This window comes from Erythrolamprus reginae, chromosome 2 (assembly GCF_031021105.1).
Source record: "Erythrolamprus reginae isolate rEryReg1 chromosome 2, rEryReg1.hap1, whole genome shotgun sequence".
In the NCBI taxonomy this organism is placed as follows: Eukaryota; Metazoa; Chordata; class Lepidosauria; order Squamata; family Dipsadidae; genus Erythrolamprus; species Erythrolamprus reginae.
In genome coordinates this window covers 74,032,427-74,051,361 of record NC_091951.1, presented here as the reverse complement: position 1 = coordinate 74,051,361, position 18,935 = coordinate 74,032,427, and the positions used below count along the sequence as shown (strand labels likewise).

Below are 18,935 nucleotides of genomic sequence, written 5' to 3'. Positions count from 1 at the left end.
GTAATTATCCCCAATAAAAAAATTCCGGTCTTAGTGGGATTTTAAAACTGTAATTTGTTCAAGGATATCCCTAACTTTCCTCTAAAATTTCTTAACCACTGAGCACGTCCACCACATGTGGAAATATGTTCCTGGCTTTTCTTTACACTTCTAACATTTTGCTGAGAGTCTAGTGCCAACTATAAAACATTTTATATACATTTTCCTTGTATGGTACTGAAAGCATTCGTTTGTAATTGGACATCCCTAATTTTCCCCACTCGTCTAGATTTATAGTGTATTCAAAGTTTTGGGCCCACATAACCATGGTGCCCTTTGATCATTTTCAAATGATCAAACACTATGACATTGCAGTGACCATTAAAAGGACAAGAGACCTTGTAAAGGATATCCAAAAAGAATGCTGGACCAGCAAAAAACAAACATGGGTTAGACGCAAAAAGAAAGAAGCTTCAGAAACTAACTTGAAACTAGCAGAATACCAAACTTTTGATACCCTAATAATCTTTCTCATAAGATTCTCCCTCTGCTCTTTGTAATTGGTTCAAAGCTGGGCTAGTAACAACCCAATCTCCAGTCAATGTGGTAGGAGAATTCTTGAAATGCGCTTTTCATTTTCCCGCAAAAGATACTGTGAAAGCCTAAAGCCAGAAGGATGAAATCACAAAACTGCATTAATCGCAAAGCAAGCAATTTCAAAGAAAAGAAAATCAGCCTCTTCTGGGCAGGGGGCTTGGGGGGGGGGGAAGCAAGGTATAATTTTATGAGATGCAGTGTTAGGGGACAGAAACTTGCTGCTTAGGAAACAGGTGGGAGTGCTGTTTCTCTACCTGGTTTATTAGGGGAGGGTGAAGTGGCAAAATCCTTGAGAAACCCAAACAAACTCTCTGCTTTTGGTAGTAAGATTATTTACATATTTTTCAAATCTCTCTTCTATTATTAGATACAGAACACCTTAACTCTTTCTGCATTTTAGTATTTTTGCAGAACAGGTATTCCAAGAGCAACTTGAAGTAGGGGACAAGATTGTCTCCAAAATCAATTTTTAGAACAACTCACAAAATAGGCGTGCGCCATGTTATCCAGGGAGTTTTATGAAAATGTTTATGGATGTGTTTTCTAGGGTCATCATCTGAGTTCATGAATGGGGCACCAGTGGTGCAATACAATATCCCTTCCTTTTACTAAGGCATGGCATGTTTGCTGCCTTTGAGAGAAAGAACAGAATCCATCCAGGGTTAGCCATAAGTAGCCATGTGACCCACTCTCATATTTGAAATAACTTCCCCTATTGTTGTTAATAGTTTTCTAAAGGAAAAAAAGAGATTGAAAATAAAGTACAAAGCCTACAATTCAGCCAGCCTTCAAAATGCTTTCTAGGTCATTCAAAAAACATCTATTTGTGCCTCCGCTGCTTCGTAACATGAAGCATTATGCTTCATATAAACAAAGAATGGACTGTTTTATATATAAAGTGTTCTGACACAAAGACTGAAGAGAAGATGGGATTTGGACATGCTTTAAGTTTTTTCTCTGCTGGTTTAAATGTGCCCAAATATTATTTTTATATAGCTTATATTGGCCCAGAAATCTATTATTACTAAGACAGGATTAGATAATTTCCAGGATATTTGGCATCCAAAAATGTTGATGCTTGTTATTTGTTACTTCTAGCAGTCAAAGAACCTTAATTTTTCTGCATTGGATTTAATGCTTTTTAATGTCTATTAATAAATGGTCATTAAAACTCTTTGAGTTTTTCATTGACACACGTTGTCCATTACTGTATTGTATACTTAGTCTTCTAAGGCATTTCCTATCAGTACATAAAACTATTCCAATATAAATTATTTCTAATGTATTGAACTTTCTGCTGAATTCCTAAGATTTTCTCAATAACATACAGGGGTGGGCAGCAGGCAGGATGGGGTGGAACGCAGTTCCACTGGCGGAAATGAAGATGCCTGCGCAGCTCCAGCTGATCGGTGGCTGTCACTTCCTGGATTACTGGTCTTGGTTCGGCTCTCTTTTTTTCCCCTGCTGCTGCTGCTGCGTATGTGCTCCTTGCTTTTTTCCTCTTTCCTCTTTCCTGGCCTCGGACGAGCTTCCTTCTCCCCTGCCCGCCTCCCCTCCAGCCTTCCTCAGCCACCTCCCACCTGAGGTGCAAGCAGAAGGTGTGGGTGGAAGCGGAGCACCCGTTCACCTAGCTACCCAGCCTGAGGTGGGGGGGGCGACTCAGGAAGGAGAGCACAGGAAACGCAAAGCAAATTGTCACCCCAGCGAGCGACACTTGTAAGGTTGTAAGCCGAGGACTTAACAGTTCACTTGAACGATGATTGTTCAAGCCACTCCCACCTGATCACATGGCCGGCAATCCACTCCTACCCTACCCCGTCACATAAGCCACACTCACAAAATAAGACACACCCACAATCTTTATTGTAATGAGCAACCAAAACAAAGATTTTGGTTGCTCATTACTGTTAACATACCTATATATCTGAAGAGAATACTGCTAATTGCAGCTAGCAGACTAAGAGTAATCAAATCTCCAAGACTTGCAGCTATCGGAGTAGCAACATTATCCGGATTTATCCCAATCTTTCTTGCTCCAATGATCACACCAATCATTAACAATCCTAGGAAAGAGAGAAACCTCAGATTTAGAACGTTTCCAATAAATCTGCAGAATAACAAAAGTTCAGAACATCCTTGGCACTTCTTCTCTTCCAGAGCCCACAGAACTAGAAGCTGCAGGCTGATTCACCAGGGCCTTATAAGTGTGACTACAATGAAAAGAGGAGAGAATAATATCTAATTTATTAGCATCAGGGAAGCAGTAAAGAGGATCAAAAGGTACTGGAACAGACCAAATACAGCACCAAAAGATCATTATTACAATTTGAAGGGAACTATAAATAATTTTGTATATTGTATTTTGGAGTATAAGACGCATCTCTTTACCCCCTAAAAGAAGGTGGAAACGTTGGTGTGTCTTATATACCGAATACAGCCATTTTTGGCCTCCTGAAGCTCTGTCACTGTGTCCCATTTTTAACAAAAATGGGTCCGTTTTTCACAAAAATGGGAAATGCAGAGGGTAGACCTGCAGAGTGCACCTAGGGGCTGGGAAAGGGCAAACCCCCCCCCCCCATTTTTGCAAAAAAAAATAGGCTGAAACAGGTCATTTTTTGCAAAAACTGTGGCAATTTTGGCTTTCCCCATCCCCTAAGAGTATTCTGCCGGCCTCCCAAAGCTTCTGCACATCCTGTTTTTGAGAAAAACAGCTGAAAAAACAGGGGCATTTTTTCTTTCTCCCAGCCCCCAGGAGCAGTCTGCAGGCTTTCCAAACCCTGTTTGCCCTGTTTTTCAGTCAGTTTTTGCAAAAAAACAGGTGCACAGAGGGTTTGGGAGACTTACAGAGTGCTCCTGGGGGCCAGGGAGGACAAAAACGTTTTTTCCTTACTTACCTCTTTGAAAACCGTAACATTTGTTTACACTTATTTATTTATTTGGCTTTCTAGGCCGCCCTTCTCCCGTAGATTCAGGGCGGCTTAAAAAGTAAAAGCAAATACAAAAATATAGCATATATGAAACCCGAAGATAAAATCAAATTCTAAAACCCACTGTCATTAAAAACCAGTCAAACACAGGCCTGCCAACAGAGGTGTGTTCTTAAAACCTTTCGAAAGGCCGGGAAGGTGGGGATAGTGCAAATCTCTGGAGGGAGTTGATTCCAAAGGGCTGGAGCTGCCACTTTTGAGATATGTTTTAAGTAGCATCATCATCATTATTATTATTATTATTATTATTATTATTATTACTACTACTACTACTACTATTAATTAATTAATTAATTAGATTTGTATGCTGCCCTTCTCCAAAGACTCGGGTCCGCTCACAAGATACAATATAAAACAATGCATATACAAATCTAAATAATTAAAAAACAAGCTAAAAATCCCACTATATTAAAAACAGTCAACCAACTCGGTCACAACCACACATCACATTTAACAGCCAGGGGGGCTTGATACAGTTATTCTTCATTCAACTAGTGAAATCCAGTAGCATTAATATAATTATTCTTCATCCAACTAGTTAATTGCCCTGCTGTCCCATAGAATCTTGCAACTGAAGTCTTCTGGATCTACACCCAATGGCTTTGAAGGGCTGCATCTGCAGCAGTTACTGTGAGTAAGTCAGATGGAGTATTGGTCTGGTCTGGCCCATTAGAAGGAAATATGTCTTGAACAGATTACTCTTTAATGCAGGGATGTCCAACCTTGGCAACTTTAAGACTTGGGGACTTTAATTCCCAGAGTTGCTCAGCCAGCTAGGAGTTGAAGTCCACAAGTCTTGAAGTTGCCAAGGTTGGAGAACCCTGCTTTGTATATGGTAATGTATTTCCATACTTCTATTTATTACTGATACAGCCCATGTGATTTCCCAAGGAAAGAATCCAAATTGTGTACAAATAGTTACGAAATAATGACCAGGAACCAAGTGAAAACTACAGTACAGTGGTACCTCATCATACGAACTTAATTGGTTCCAGGAGGAGGTTCGTAAGGTGAAAAGTTCGTAAGATGAAACAATGTTTCCCATAGGAATCAATGTAAAAGCAAATAATGCGTGCAAATCCTTCAGGAAAATCCCAAACTTTAGAAAGGAGGCGAACAGAGGACAGGGAGGAGCAGCCAAAGGGGGCGGGTGGAAGAAGCAAGGCTAGGCTAAAGGGTGAGTGGGAAGGAAGAAAGGCAAGGGGGGCGCCCCTCCCTTTTCTTTCTTAAAAAAACACCCTTTCAGTTCCTTTGCAAGCACGTTCTCTGCAAAATTTTTCCTCCCCCAAGCTGCCCCTCCCTCCTCCCTTTTCTTTCTTAAAAAGACACCCTTTTAGTTCCTTTGCAAGCACGTTGTTCTCTGCAAAATGTTTCCTACTCCAAGCAGCCCCTCCCTTTTCTTTCTTCAAAAAAGGGGAAAAAAAGAAATCCCTTCATCCCAGCAGCAGCTGCTTGGGTTCGTAAGGTGAAAATAGTTTGGAAGAAGAGGCAAAAAAATCTTAAACACCAGGTTCGTATCTTGAAAAGTTTGTTAGAAGAGGCGTTCGTAAGATGAGGTACCACTGTATTTGTATGAGGAGCAGAATTAAAATGTCAAAAGCAGGGCCAACTGGTATTTCAGGGACCAGGAGAATTAAAACAACAACAACAACAACTCACCAAGGAAAAAGGCAGCTACAAATGCTGTGGTCACGCTGCTGGCACACAACACAACGGCATGGTCCAGCTCCAAATATCCGTTAGAGAGTACGCCTAGAAGGACTGCTGCTACAGCTGCCAAAAGGCCAATCACAGTGGCCTGTACCTGTCAAGCAAAAGCAATGAAGAACAGAATATCTCAAGAGCCTGTAGCGTGAGATCAGTTCCGAAGCATTTCTGCAGGTCTTTTTTCTAGATGTTGGGCATGAAGGGTGGGTGACTTCTTCATGTGTCGAGTCTCCCCAACAGCATCATCCAAGGATGATTAAGCTTTTCAAAGCGGAGAAAAGCAGTATGTGTTTTTGTCCTTCACTTTCTCTTTGCCAGTTATTCGTTTCATAGTACAAAGCTACTTTTCAGGCAGACTTATGAAAGTAAGTTCATGTGTGAAATAGCCAATCTGTAGCACATGAAATGAATTTCACCCTTCACAGGCTTCTCTTGAACAGGTACCTTTGGCAATTATTTTTAGTCAGCTGACAAATGTTTTCTTAAGCAACAAAAAGATTGAAACTTCATCCAAGAAGGTGGTGTGGAACTAAATGTCTGGAATGCAATAAATAGGTTTTTTGAGAATAATTTGATTGGAACTTTAAACTGTTAACTTATGATAATTCAGGTGATGCTGAACGGTAAGTTGTAACAATTCACTTTGGGGATGCTGAGAGCTGTACTTCTACAATACTTGGGGTGAGAGAGCACACATTTCCCTTTCCATCTAATCAATTAAGCCCTGTATTTAATGAAGAAATTAGACACTCAGATGGGGCCTAGGGGAAGAGCCTTCCCTGTTGGGGCTCCGGCCCTCTGGAATCAGCTTCCCCCGGAGATTCGTATTTCCCCCACCCTCCTAGCTTTCTGCAAGAGTCTCAAGACTCATCTATGCCACCAGGCAATTAGACTTTAGCCCCCTGGCAGATGAATGTCATGTATGGTTGTTCTTTGAGTGGGTATGATTGTTTTTTTAATAAAATTGGGGGTTATAGATTAGTATATTTGTTATTGTTATTGTTGTTGTTATTATTAATAATAATATTAGACTTGTACAGTATAGTTATAGTTTATAGTTTATTAGATTTGTATGCCGCCCCTCTCCGAAGACTCGGGGCGGCTCACAACATAACAGTGATACAATACATTACAAATCCAATAGTAGAAAGTTAAATCAATTTAACAATCAATGTATGCTGCCCCTCTCCGGAGTTTAGTTTTAAATTAATTGGATTTAGTCTACTATATTGTATTGTTTTCTTTTTTATATGTTGTAAGCTGCGCCGAGTCCTCCGAGAAGGGCGGCATATAAATCTAAACAAACAAACAAACTAATAACTGTTTTTAGCCATTGTCAGTATTTCATACTTCATGACACTTTGAATTTTTGGTTAAATGGGCACTGATTTGAGAGAAATGAAACCCAAAAATTTAACTCTAAGTAATCAAAATGTTACTGAGTTGCTAGATGAATTAAATTTAATTGTAGTTCTGAGTGACAGGAAGTAAGTTGAAAAGTGATAGGAACTATCACTGTCTTAACTAGTAAAGGGAACCTTCTGTGCAAGTCTTTCCAATGTCTTATAAGACTTTGCCTGTAGAAATTGGGTGCTTCTAGACCACGGATGTCAAACTTGATTGCATCACATGACTTATCGCAAGAGTTTTTCCCTTTGTGGAGCCGGGATGGGTATGACCTCCACGTGATGCATCCAGCCCATAAGCTGACAGTTTGACAGGCCCATAATCTAGACTGACAGCTACTCCAACTTTTCCTCTCATTCTAATTTCTGTACCAAAAAAGGAAAAAAGGAAAAAAGTAGTTGGAAACAAAAATGTTATAAAAGCTGTGATGCCTGGACCTTTCCCCTAAACATGTGAATAAATAATCACCACATTAAAATAACAAACAAACATCAAGACTTTGTACAAGAAAAAAACAGGACTTCCATTTCTGAAGTAGCACAATTAATAAACATCTGTTATAAGTGAGTATCAACTCAATTTTTCAGGGGTTCTCATTGATTAGTATTATCCAAAGGTCTCCGTAAAAAAATAAAAATAAACTTGCTTACCTGAATTAAGGCCATATTGCAAATAGCCATTTTCCATTTTTCTTGTGCATTATCCATCCGGCCGGTATTTGCCTGGGATGCAAAGGAGACAACGTTTATTTCTTATGCAGGGAATGGAAGGAGAGTGCCTGCTGCAATAAGTTTGTCTCTATGCATTGGCAGGATTGTGCCAGGGCACAACTACCCTGCTTCCCCCAAAATTAGACATCCCATGATAATAAGTACATGGCTATAAGGCCAAGCGCTTATTTCAGGGTTCAAAAAATTATAAGACAGTCTTATTTTGGGGAAAACCTGGTATCAATCTAATTCATTTTCATCTTTATGAAAAACCAAAAGAGATACGCCTGTAGGGAACAGATTTCTTTCTCCTTCCAATTGGCAATGTGACCAATTTAAAAATAGGTTTACAAGGGCTGTAGCCCAGTTTGGAGTACATTTGTATGGATAAAATCAGCAGGCACAACTGCATAGGGTCTGAACTTCATACTTCATGCCCTTCGATTTTATCACACCAGCTCATAGACAGAGTAACCTCATATTCATAGTAAGCTACAGCAACATTCTACCCAAATCTAAAAAATGTTTCAAATCTCTGGGGAGAAAAAGAGAAGAGCATTTGCAAGATTTGAGAATTCTGAACACAATAAAGCCATTTGTTTAGGTGAATAAGTCAGGCTGATAGGATAATAGGCTGGCTCCGACTTTCCAGAGGGTTTGGCTTTGACATCTGGCCTCAGAATCAGAGTATGGAGATCTTAAAATGGCTGGATTTGAATTGCTGTACTCTCTCAGGGAATGTATTGTGTGCCTTTAATGGTTTACAGTAATTGTTTTTAATGTTTATATGACTTTTATTTATTTTTATTTTTTAGGTACTGTTTATGCTTTAATTGTACAGTGAGGAAAACCAGAAACACAATTGTAACAGAAATGTTGTTCATGACCACCATGGAAAGTAAAACATACAGGTTCAACCTATATAAGAACTACTTAGTCATCTATGCATTTTTCACTACTGGATAGGTGATCACGTGTCAATACTTTTCTTGCCAAACAAGAACTCTAAATCCTTCTTTGTAGATTAAAAGACAACATAAAGAAGATACTTACAGCTGTAGAAAGTCTAGATGCCAAGGTCATTTCAAGGTTGCCTTTCAAACCAATCAGGGCTGGAATCAGAATAAACATTTCTCTGATTTTAATGAATACTTTCCAGTGCTGAAAGGGAGAGAAAAAAGCATTAATCCATTATTATAATAATAATATTAATAACAATAATAACAACAATAACAACAACAACAACAACAACAACAACAATAATAATAATAATAATAATAATAATAAATTTGAATGCCGCCCCTCTCCGCAGACTCGGGGCGTCTCACAATATCACAATTGTGATATTACTTGTAACATACACATTCATACAAGCTTTGAACTACTGTACTACATAAATTTCCCAGCAGCTTTGAATTGTATGCTGTTTTTCAGTGTGGATAGATCCTCCATCAATATAACTTTGAAACTGGCAGTTAAATACCTAAGCAACAATTAATAAAGAAAATTGAAATAAATCAGCATTCTTGTCACAGTCCTGTAAAAATATATCACAAAACTAAAGGCAAAATATTTTTAATTGGACCAAACGTGCATCATAGAAACTAATTAGATAGTTCCAATTATATCATTCGACCTTTCTTTGCACTCTCAAATTATTTGAAACTACAGTATTTCAAAATCAAGAAAATAATAAGCCAGTTCTTAATTTTATGATCTACTTGGTGATCTACTTGTACAATCCTGGACAACGAAGTTAGTTTAGATTGAAGAACGTAAAGTTCAAGAGTATGTTGCTTATGATTATAAATGACTTGAAACTGAAGAGGAAAAACACAGTAGGAAGTACAGTTTGTGGTGATAAGAGATTTGTGTAAGTCTTTTTCCATTCCTTATATGTAATGCATTAATGGACTGTTTCCTTTTCTGTTTTATGCCTCTAAACCAGAGACACCATTCAAACAGCAGAGAATTTCTACATGATTACAATTATTACAGTATCTCAAAAAACAAACAACAGTAAACATTATTGACTACGTTGCCTATATATTTTAAATTACAAATAAACCTGAAATCACAGGACTGCCACTTCACTTTTCAATCTGTTTTGTTTATTATTAATGAAACAGGGAAATAATATGCTTCTAATAATAATATTAATTATATTACTAATTAATATAATTATTAATTATAGTCCAATCCAATGATACCAGTGGGATTTCACCCTAATTACATATTTGGGCATAGAGTGTTCTGTCACATGGCAACCATTCACTAGCCAAGTTCACACAACATGCTAAACCCTAGTATAGTTTAACAAAACTTAGCATAGCTTAGCAAAACACAAGATCCTTATGTTTCAACAAAGAAATCATATTATATTTTAGCACGTTGACTTCATTCACACAACATGCTAAGACAGAAACTATCCAATTGTAATTGAGTCTGCACTCTTTGTATGAGTACGTGCACACCTGGAGAATTGTTATAAGGCTCAAAGGCCCTATGAAACAAAGCGATCATAAACAAGAATTTTATTTATTTAGAGGATTTGATATATGGAGAAAATTATTTGGGCCAGTGACAGCCACTCAGCTCTAGACTAGGAAGTTCCAAAGCATAGATCCACTACCCAGGACACTTAGAAATTGCAAATTTATTAATTATTTATTTATTTATTTATTATTTAGATTTGTATGCCGCCCCTCTCCGCCCCTGCATTGTGCAGAATACAGCAGCGCGAGCAGTCATGGGCTTGCCCAGACATGTACATATCACTCCAACAATCCGCGTTCTGCATTGGCTTCCAATTGGTTTCTGGACTCAATTCAAAGTGTTGGTTATGACCTATAAAGCCCTTCATGGCATCAGGCCACAATACCTGTGGGACTGCCTTCTGCCGCATGAATCCCAGCAACCGACCCGGTCCCACAGAGTCTGCCTTCTACAGGTCCTGTCAACTAGACAATGTTGTTTGGCGGGACTTAGGGGGAGAGCTTTCTCTGTTGGGGCCCCGGCCCTCTGAAATCAGCTCTCCCTGGAGATTCGTACTGCCCCTACCCTCCTTGCCTTCCGTAACAGTCTTAAGACTCACTTATGCTGCCAGGCTTGGGGTTATTAGATTCTTGTGCCCCCCCCCCCCCATCAATGAATGTGTTGAGAGAATGCTGAGCAAATGGAATGACTGTTTTTATGGATTTTTGGCATTTTTAGACTTTAAATTAATTAATTGGATCTACGATACTGTATATTGTTTATTATATGTTGTGAGCCGGAGAGGGGTGGCATAAAAGTCCAATAAATAAATTCACTGCACTAGCATACAAGTAGGCCTCGACTTACAGCCATTTGTTAAGTGACCATTTAAAGTTACAATGGCACTGAAGAAAAGTGACTTGTTCCCACTTAAAACTGTTGCAGCAGCCCCACAGTTACATTTGGATTAGTAACTATTTATGACTGTCGCAGTAACCCAAGGTCATTTGTGAGCTTCTGACAAGCAAAGTCAATGGAGAAGCTGTGTTCCTCATTTAACAAGTGCACTGGCTCATTTAACAACTGTGGCCCAAAAGGTTGTAAAATGGGGCCAAAGCAACGTCTCACTTAGCCACATACATTTTGGGCTCAGTTGTGGTTATATGTTGTAAGTCCATAAGTGAGGAAGCTTTCAACCTGTAGCAGACTGCTTCAGATTGGTAATAAATGCACACATACAAACTACACACACACACATACACATACACATACACACACACACACCTCTTTCAAATGACCCCAAGAGGAGAAGAAATATATATTCTTAGGAATGACAGAAAGCTCTGCCAGGATGAAAAAGAAACAAAACAAAACAAAAATGTAAAGGAAAAGAGTAGATAAAATTGGCCTAAGAGCTTAGAATAGCCTGCAAGGAAGGATTTAATGAGGACCAGAAGTTGCCGTAATTCATTTTTTCCACAATAATTTCTGCCAGGGTTTCCACCTTTTCTTTCTTTCTTTCTTTCTTTCTTTCTTTCTTTCTTTCTTTCTTTCTTTCTTTCTTTCTTTCTTTCTTTCTTTCTCTCTCCCTTCCTTCCTTCCTACCTACCTACCTATCTATCCATCCAACCAATTTATATGCCACCCAACCCCCAAAGGACTCTGGGAGGCTTCCAACAAAGAAAAAACAACATTTTTAAAAAGTTTAAAATGTTTAATTAAAAACCCTAATAAAAACGTACATATTCCTCACTATCCCTCATGGCCAGATCTGGACAGTATCTCATTCGATCAACAGCCCCAGCCAGACCTGTGGGAAGAGCCAGGTCTTTACAGCTTTGCTCATGTTCCAGGAAACATAAACAGCTTCATTGTCACAAAAATCCACCCATGTGCTGGAACACAATATTCATGAAATATCGTGTGATATTTCCCAACCTATTCTGCCTTGTGGCTGATGAGAACATTCTTGGATCAGTTCAATCCTAGTCTATCTTCTTCAGGACACTTAGAAAGAGCAACAAGTGGACAATGAGTAAGAGCCTTTCATCCAACTCAGTCTGTCCACAAACTCTCTGAAGAGCCGCGACATTCTCACAGAAGACATCTCCCCCCTCCTCACCCTGCCCCGGGCAAGTCGAACAAATACCGCACTTAGCTCTCACTCAGCCATGTTAAAAACAGATGCTCGTGGTTCAGTCTACCCTCTCATTACCAAGGAAGTTGAAAGAACATACATACTTGAAGATTATCCATCACCAAACCAGCAGCTACCAGGCCTAAACCTGCCAGAATAAATGGCCCGAAGATCTGTGATGCAATGGAGAAGCATGTTTCTGGAAGGAATCCACAGGGTGCTCTGAAAAACTTACAGGTAAAACCTCTGAGTTTCTTCCCCCGGAAGCACAGCTTCAATTTCAGCTCAGTGACCACCATTACTGAATGCCATTAAGCCATGCTAAAGAAGCAGAGGAGAAAAGGAAATTGGCGTAGTCTTCACGCTTCAGTTTCAAGGCACCTTTAGATTACAGCTGAAATCCGATGTCCTTTTCTTCTTCCCACAGGAGAACAAAGGTTAGTTTCCAAAATCCATTCAGATTAGCTGGGTTTGGTTTTTCACTATGCTTTGAGTCTGTTTCCAGCTATCCCAACCTGGCTGGAGCTGGGACACGGAAGAGTCACCAGCATAAACAGTGGTAGGTTGCGCTGGAATTGCTTAAAATACTTCAGTCACTTATGTCCTTTCTCCTCCACTTACAGAGACAGTAATTGGAAAGATAAGCTTGCATGGTCGAAATAGTCACAGCGCCATCAAGCTCACCCTGTGCGACGCTCAATCTTTCTTACTGTTCTAAGGCAAAGAGGAAAGTTTACTTCAGTTTACTTTTTCCTTTTTTGCTTCCTCAAGGTGAAGAAAGGTCATTAGGAACAGGAGCTTAATCCTAACTACAGATACAAAGATTACAGAGGAGCTCAGAGAGGGGAAAAAACCTATGAGGTTGTTCTAGCTAAAAGGCACTTTCATCCTTTCTTTTCTTCTGGTTTCCTAGCTCTGCTTTGGGTACACAAGTTTAAAAAATAGGTAGTCTCTCAATGACTGTCTTTCAGAACTTCTGAATGAATACCAGTGAGGTTCAAAAGCCAGCACCCTTATCTGCTGTCCCCAGATTCAGATATAAAAGACCTGGTAACAGTCTCTGCAGTCTCTATTTAAGGTCATTCTATTCTCTTCCAGTACTTTTCCTGTTGCGTTTTATTTCCCGTCCTAAAAATCTGCCATGGGCTATTTGGCACTTCAATTTTAAAAAAGAGAAAACAGTACAATCCATGGTATAATCATTCAGCACACAAGCGTTTAAAAACAACAACAATCCTAGTGCAACTTTTTCAGCTTTGCCTCATCACAAAACTTGTGATTTACTCAATCATGTAAAAATTTACATTTTCCTGCTTTTGATCAATGCTCTTAAAAGAAGGAAGAGGGCTATCATAGACTGTACAATAATTCTTCAGATGCTCTTTGCTTGTTCGAGGTCAGTAAGTAAATCTCCTTCGCAGCCCTATGTTTTCATGAAAAGGATGCAGCAATAAATGACAAAATCCAAATGCTTGGTTAATTAAAATAAAGCAGGAATTTCCAGAATTAGGGAATCCTTTTTTTCCCCTTTAAACAATGTTTCACATCTGGTGGTAACTACCCTGGAATCCGGCTGAGCAGAGGTTTCAAAGGCTAAAACTTATTCTCTGTCTCTTTGTCTATCTTTTCCCATGTGAACTTTTTCCAAATGTCTTGGATTGAACGGCACACATCCTTATAACTCGGTGAGGCAATTTAAACTTGGAAGTCCATGATGAATGTAGAGTCATTCTGGGTGCTGCAGAACTGAAAACCCAATCTCTGGAGTCAGTCTTTAATCTCACCCCAACATTGTCCGCACCAAACCAATCAATCAATTCGATAGTAGTCTGGTTACTACAAATAAAACCAGCAATCTTCCTGAGGCATGCTGGTAGGTCTAAAAAAAGCTTTCTCTGATAACATAATGAGGTCAATCCAAGAACTCTGTTTGCTTAGCTGCTTTCTTTCCCACACTAAGGAGGTACAGAGGAAGCGGAAGAAAGCTGGGCTTAAATTTTGTTATAAGTCCTGTAACCAGCATTAATTGAGGAAGAAACTTGGGAAGTCACCTTCAGACATTAGCTTTCTACACAGATACAAAAAATAACCCAATCATAGTCTTCGTGTTCCTTTTAGATAGCCAGAAAATCCAGCACATGAATGGGGACACAATGATGGTCAGCTCAGGAGGAGAATTGGCAGTTGGAGCTCAGGATTCTTTCGGGGAAGGGAGGGGGAGAGGACAATGAACTTCATTTGTTTATCAGCCAGAGAGTAGAAGGAGGAAGAATGAACTTGAAGGACAGGAGGAAGTACCTCTACCAAGGTAACGGTCAGATAAGAGGGGCTTATGTCCAGGCCAAGAAACTAATTTGAGAAAACATTTCAGACAAGCCCTTGTCAAGTTCACATGAAGATAAAGTCACCCAAAAGTCCTTCGGGAGTTGGGCAACATTTATTTTATTTATATATATATATATTTGTCAAACAAGTATAGAATTATAGTTTGTATTAACATAACAAAGTATAAAGAATTGATAAAAAGGATAATAGGACAGAAGGACAGGGATGGTAGGCACAATAGCGCACTTATGCACGCCCCTTACAGACCTCTTAGAAAAGGGGAGAGGTCAACAGTAGATAATTTAAGGTTGAAGATTTTGGGGTTAGGGAAAGCAACAATAGAATCAGGTAGTGAGTTCCAGGCATTGATCATTTATCATTAAAAATAAATGAATAAATAAATAGGGGAGGGGGGACACATTGAGACATGCAATATCCTGTTACTGCAGCTCTCGGGCTCCTGTTGGGAAACTCCCAGGCAAGCAGAGAGGAGGAGTCAAGAAAGGAATTAGCCTTGAGTCTTTGCGCAGCCACAAGAAGTCTGACCCAGACAGCCCCTTGGTCTCCATGAAATCTTATTTGGTTGTTGTTGTGATTTATTGTGAACAACAATAAAATTGCTGGCTTGGACTGTTCATAGGTGTATTTGGTTGTTGCACCTGAGACATCCTGAGCTATAAGCCATTGGTTTCTTTGTCTGGCCCACACTGAATGGCTGACACAATGGATAGAGCAGTGCTGCTCTTCCCAGGCTGCATCACTTTGCTTGGGGACAAGAGATGGTACTCTTCTACTTTTGATTAGTGGCTGAGCTCATAGAGTGCTTGCCTTCAGCTGCATATTTATAATAAACCCACATTTAAATAGAAGGCTTTTTTTTAGCTTAGAGTCCTTTTTTATTTACTTATTTATTAATGAAATTTGTATGCCGCCCAATCCTGAAGGACTCTGGGCGGCTTACAACAATAAATATAAAAAACCAGTTTAAAATCCCATTAATACAGTCATATCATTCATTCATTCATTCATTCATTCATTCATTCATTCATTTATTGTTAGAGTTGAAAGGGACCATGCAGGTCATCAAGTCCAACCCCCTGCCTGAGCACGAATCCTAAAGCACCCCAGCCAAATGGCAGTCCAATCTCCTCTTGAAAGTGTCCAGAGTTGGGGAGTTCACAACCTCCGCAGGCAGGTTGTTCCACTGGTTGATCGCTCTGACCGTCAGGAAGTTCTTCCTTACTTCTAGGTTGAATCTCTCCTTGGTCAGCTTCCAGCCGTTGTTCCTCGTCCGGCCCTCTGGTGCTCTGGAGAATAGAGTAGCCCCCTCCTCTCTGTGGCAACCCCTCATATACCTATATACAGCTATCATGTCCCCTCTGGCCCTCCTTTTCTCTAGGCTATCCATGCCCAGTTCCCGCAATCTCTCTTCATAAGTCTTGGTTTCAAGTCCCCTAATCATTTTGGTTGCTCTTTTCTGCACCTTCTCCAGAGTTTCAATGTCTCTTTTGAAGTGTGGTGACCAGAATTGGATGCAGTACTCCAGGTGTGTTCTGACCAGGGCGTAGTAGAGTGGTATTAATACTTCCCTGGTCTTGGAGTGTATCCCCCTGTTGATGCAGCTTAGGATAGTGTTGGCTTTTTTGGCCGCTGCTGCACATTGCTGGTTCATGTTTAGTTGATTATCCACCAAGACTCCAAGATCTCTTTCGCAGTCACTTCTGCTAAGTGGGGTTTCTCCCAGGCTGTATGTGTGTCTAGTTTTTTTTTTACCAAGGTGAAGGACTTTGCTCTTGTCGACATTGAACATCATGTTGTTATAATGCAATCATACTGTGGCCGGAGTTAAGAGTGTCGATTGCTCAAGTCCCCCATGTTTTCAAGGCTTTCTGGAAAGCCAGTAGGGTGTGGGTACCAACTCCCCCAAAATGTCTGTACTGTTTCCACTCTACTGGTCTTCCTAAAGGCTGTCAAGACCTGGCTTTGCCAGCAGGCCTGGGGGCCATGAATTTTAACATTTTGCAAGGCCAAGTCATGTTTGATTGGTAGATATGTCGTCTGACAGATTGGATTATATATTTTATAACAGGAGTTTATTGTTTTAGCATAGGGGTGCTTGCCTTCAGCTGCATATTTATTGGTTTTATAATCGAGGTTTTTATAGTTCATTATTGATATTTGATTTCTTTTTATATTGTATTATATTTGTATTGTTGTAAGCTGCCCAGAGTCCTATGGGATTGGGCGGCATAGAATTCGAATAAATTAAATTGATAAAGTGGAAAAACTAATTGGGAAATAAACTGGGTTTGCTAATAAAATCAATACATTCTGGAACATCAAGCATAACACTCCTCTAGGTACAGTAATTGGCTAAATCTTTTAACTTGAGATCCTACCAAAATCTATTGCAGGAGAGGACCTCAAAGTGTGAAGAGAACAAAATGAACACAGAATCTCATACCAGCCTCCACGTATTCAAGAGAGAATGAAACTCATATTAGCTCAGCTGCATATAAAACATTCTGAAACAGGTAAAAATCTTATGGAACCCAATTGATTTCCTACATGCAAAACAGTAGCATGAAATTAATGCAAGCAAGAAATATGAACTCTGGACCATAGAAAACATGCAGAAGGCATTTAATGTCATCCTATCAGAAAGACAAGGGGCAACATGACCTCTTACTTCACTAGTTAAATAAATCAGATAGTGCAAGCAAGGATTTCAATACTGAAAAAGTAACCTATTAGAATGAACTTAATTAAATTGCTTGTTTGAATTTATAAATAAGAGCCTATTTTTATTTATACGTTTTATATACATTTCATTCCAGTGAGGCTCCATGTGGTGTACAACAGTAAAAAGTAAGAATAACAATGCATAGTTAATAACAATATTTAAATAAAGTTTGCTTGTCTCTCAATTCATGCTGAGTTCCTTCAATTAAATATTTAAAGTGTTATTTGTTGCAGCAAGATTTCTCTGATTAAACAGTAAGCTCTTCCGGAGCTTACTGTTTCATCTTAAATTTATTGCACAGAAGAGTTTGCAATAAAAGATTTTTAAAAATACAGATAAAACCAAAGAACTCAATGTGAATTAACAAAGAAAAATATGGAAAAACATAGGATCATCATTGAAAAAAACAACAACCCTAAGAAAGGATAGAAATTTGATTTGGATTAAATGCAATTGAACATGACATTAGACTGAATATGATAAACCTTCTTAGCTGGAAGTGGTTCTAGAAATCTCCCCCCCCCTCCCAAACACACATACCCCTGGAGCCTTTCAAAAGCATTGGACTGCTACTTTCATAATGCCCATTGATGTGCTGGCTGAAATGTTATGGAAAATTTAGTGCAACCCATTGGAGGATTTAAAAGGTGGCAACTGGAAATGTTTTTGCACCATTCAAATGCATGCACCATTACTGTACTAAGATCTACTAACCTTATATTCAAGTGCACATAGAGCATACTCTTAAAAGCTGAGCACTTGTATAATCCCTTAGATTTAAATATGAATGAACTATGGAGGCTTAATTCCTGGTGCACACACACAGCATCCAACCAAATGCAACTCTGAGCAAAGATAACTCAAAATCAGATAAGATGTTATTGTTGACGGGTCACTAAGCTGTGTGTATGCAAGTAAGAAAGAAGGAAGGAAAGAAGGAAAGAGAGAGAGAGAGAGGAAGGGAGGGAGGGAGGGAGGAAGGAAGACATAAAGAAAGAAAGAAAGAAAGAAAGAAAGAAAGAAAGAAAGAAAGAAAACCCCACCTCAACCCTGCACATGGTCAAACTCCTCAGGCAACCAAACACAGCCCAGAATTCCTGTTCATCTTACCTGAATATAATCCAAGACCATTCCTGCCATGACCATGCCCATGCCTGCCAAAAGGTAAGGCAGGAGCACCTGGAGGCCAATTGCCAAGGTTGATTCCTCCTGTAGTTTTGCCATGGCCACTTTTGCCTCGGGAGGCTGCTTCTGAGGCACGAGCAAAGGGCCATCCTCTGTACCCTGACTGCCAAGTTTGCTCTCTTTGTGTTTACTTTTCCTCTTTGCTTTCTGCCTGGATCGCTCTCCATTCCTGGTTCGGCCTTCCTTTCTACGTTGCCGAGTTTCTTCACCTTTCATGTTGATTTTTCCCAATTCAGGAGTCTTTTGAGAAATGGATATGATAAAGCCCAGGCCAATCAATCAATCAGACAATAAACAAGAAGAAAATAATAAGACACAAGCATCCTATCATATTTGAAAACCCTGGCATTCTTTTTTCTTTTGAAAATCACCTTTTCCAAACTATGCCAAGTTCAGGCAGTTCTTCCCAGGGGTATACATTTCACCAAAGACCTACACAACCTGCCCATTTATTGACGAGATAGCAACTGAATGCTTACTTCCAAAAGCCTCTGAACTTCTCAAAGAAACTTAGGCCCATTCCTCCGCTATTTAATAAAAAGTAAGGTATGTATTATATAAAATATGCAGCCTACCCAAATTCAGAAATCTGAATTTCTAAAGGTTTTTATGTGGGACAGATGGATTTCAATAAAATGAATGCATCTGTGAAAATCAAAGCTATTTCTTGGCTTGTCAAAGTC

General features: G+C 39.4%; 1 protein-coding gene across 1 annotated transcript in view; it reads right to left on the bottom strand.

Moving 5' to 3' along the window:
- The window catches only part of SLC41A3 (solute carrier family 41 member 3), a 29,522-nt gene that overhangs the window by 8,290 nt on the left and 2,297 nt on the right, over positions 1–18,935 (bottom strand). Inside the window, exons 2-6 of the mRNA XM_070738358.1 lie at positions 18,178–18,492; positions 8,441–8,548; positions 7,328–7,399; positions 5,223–5,367; positions 2,493–2,639 (exon numbers count right to left, since the gene is read on the bottom strand). Coding sequence (XP_070594459.1) covers positions 2,493–2,639; positions 5,223–5,367; positions 7,328–7,399; positions 8,441–8,548; positions 18,178–18,492 — 787 coding nt within the window. The remainder of the gene's footprint in view (positions 1–2,492; positions 2,640–5,222; positions 5,368–7,327; positions 7,400–8,440; positions 8,549–18,177; positions 18,493–18,935) is intronic.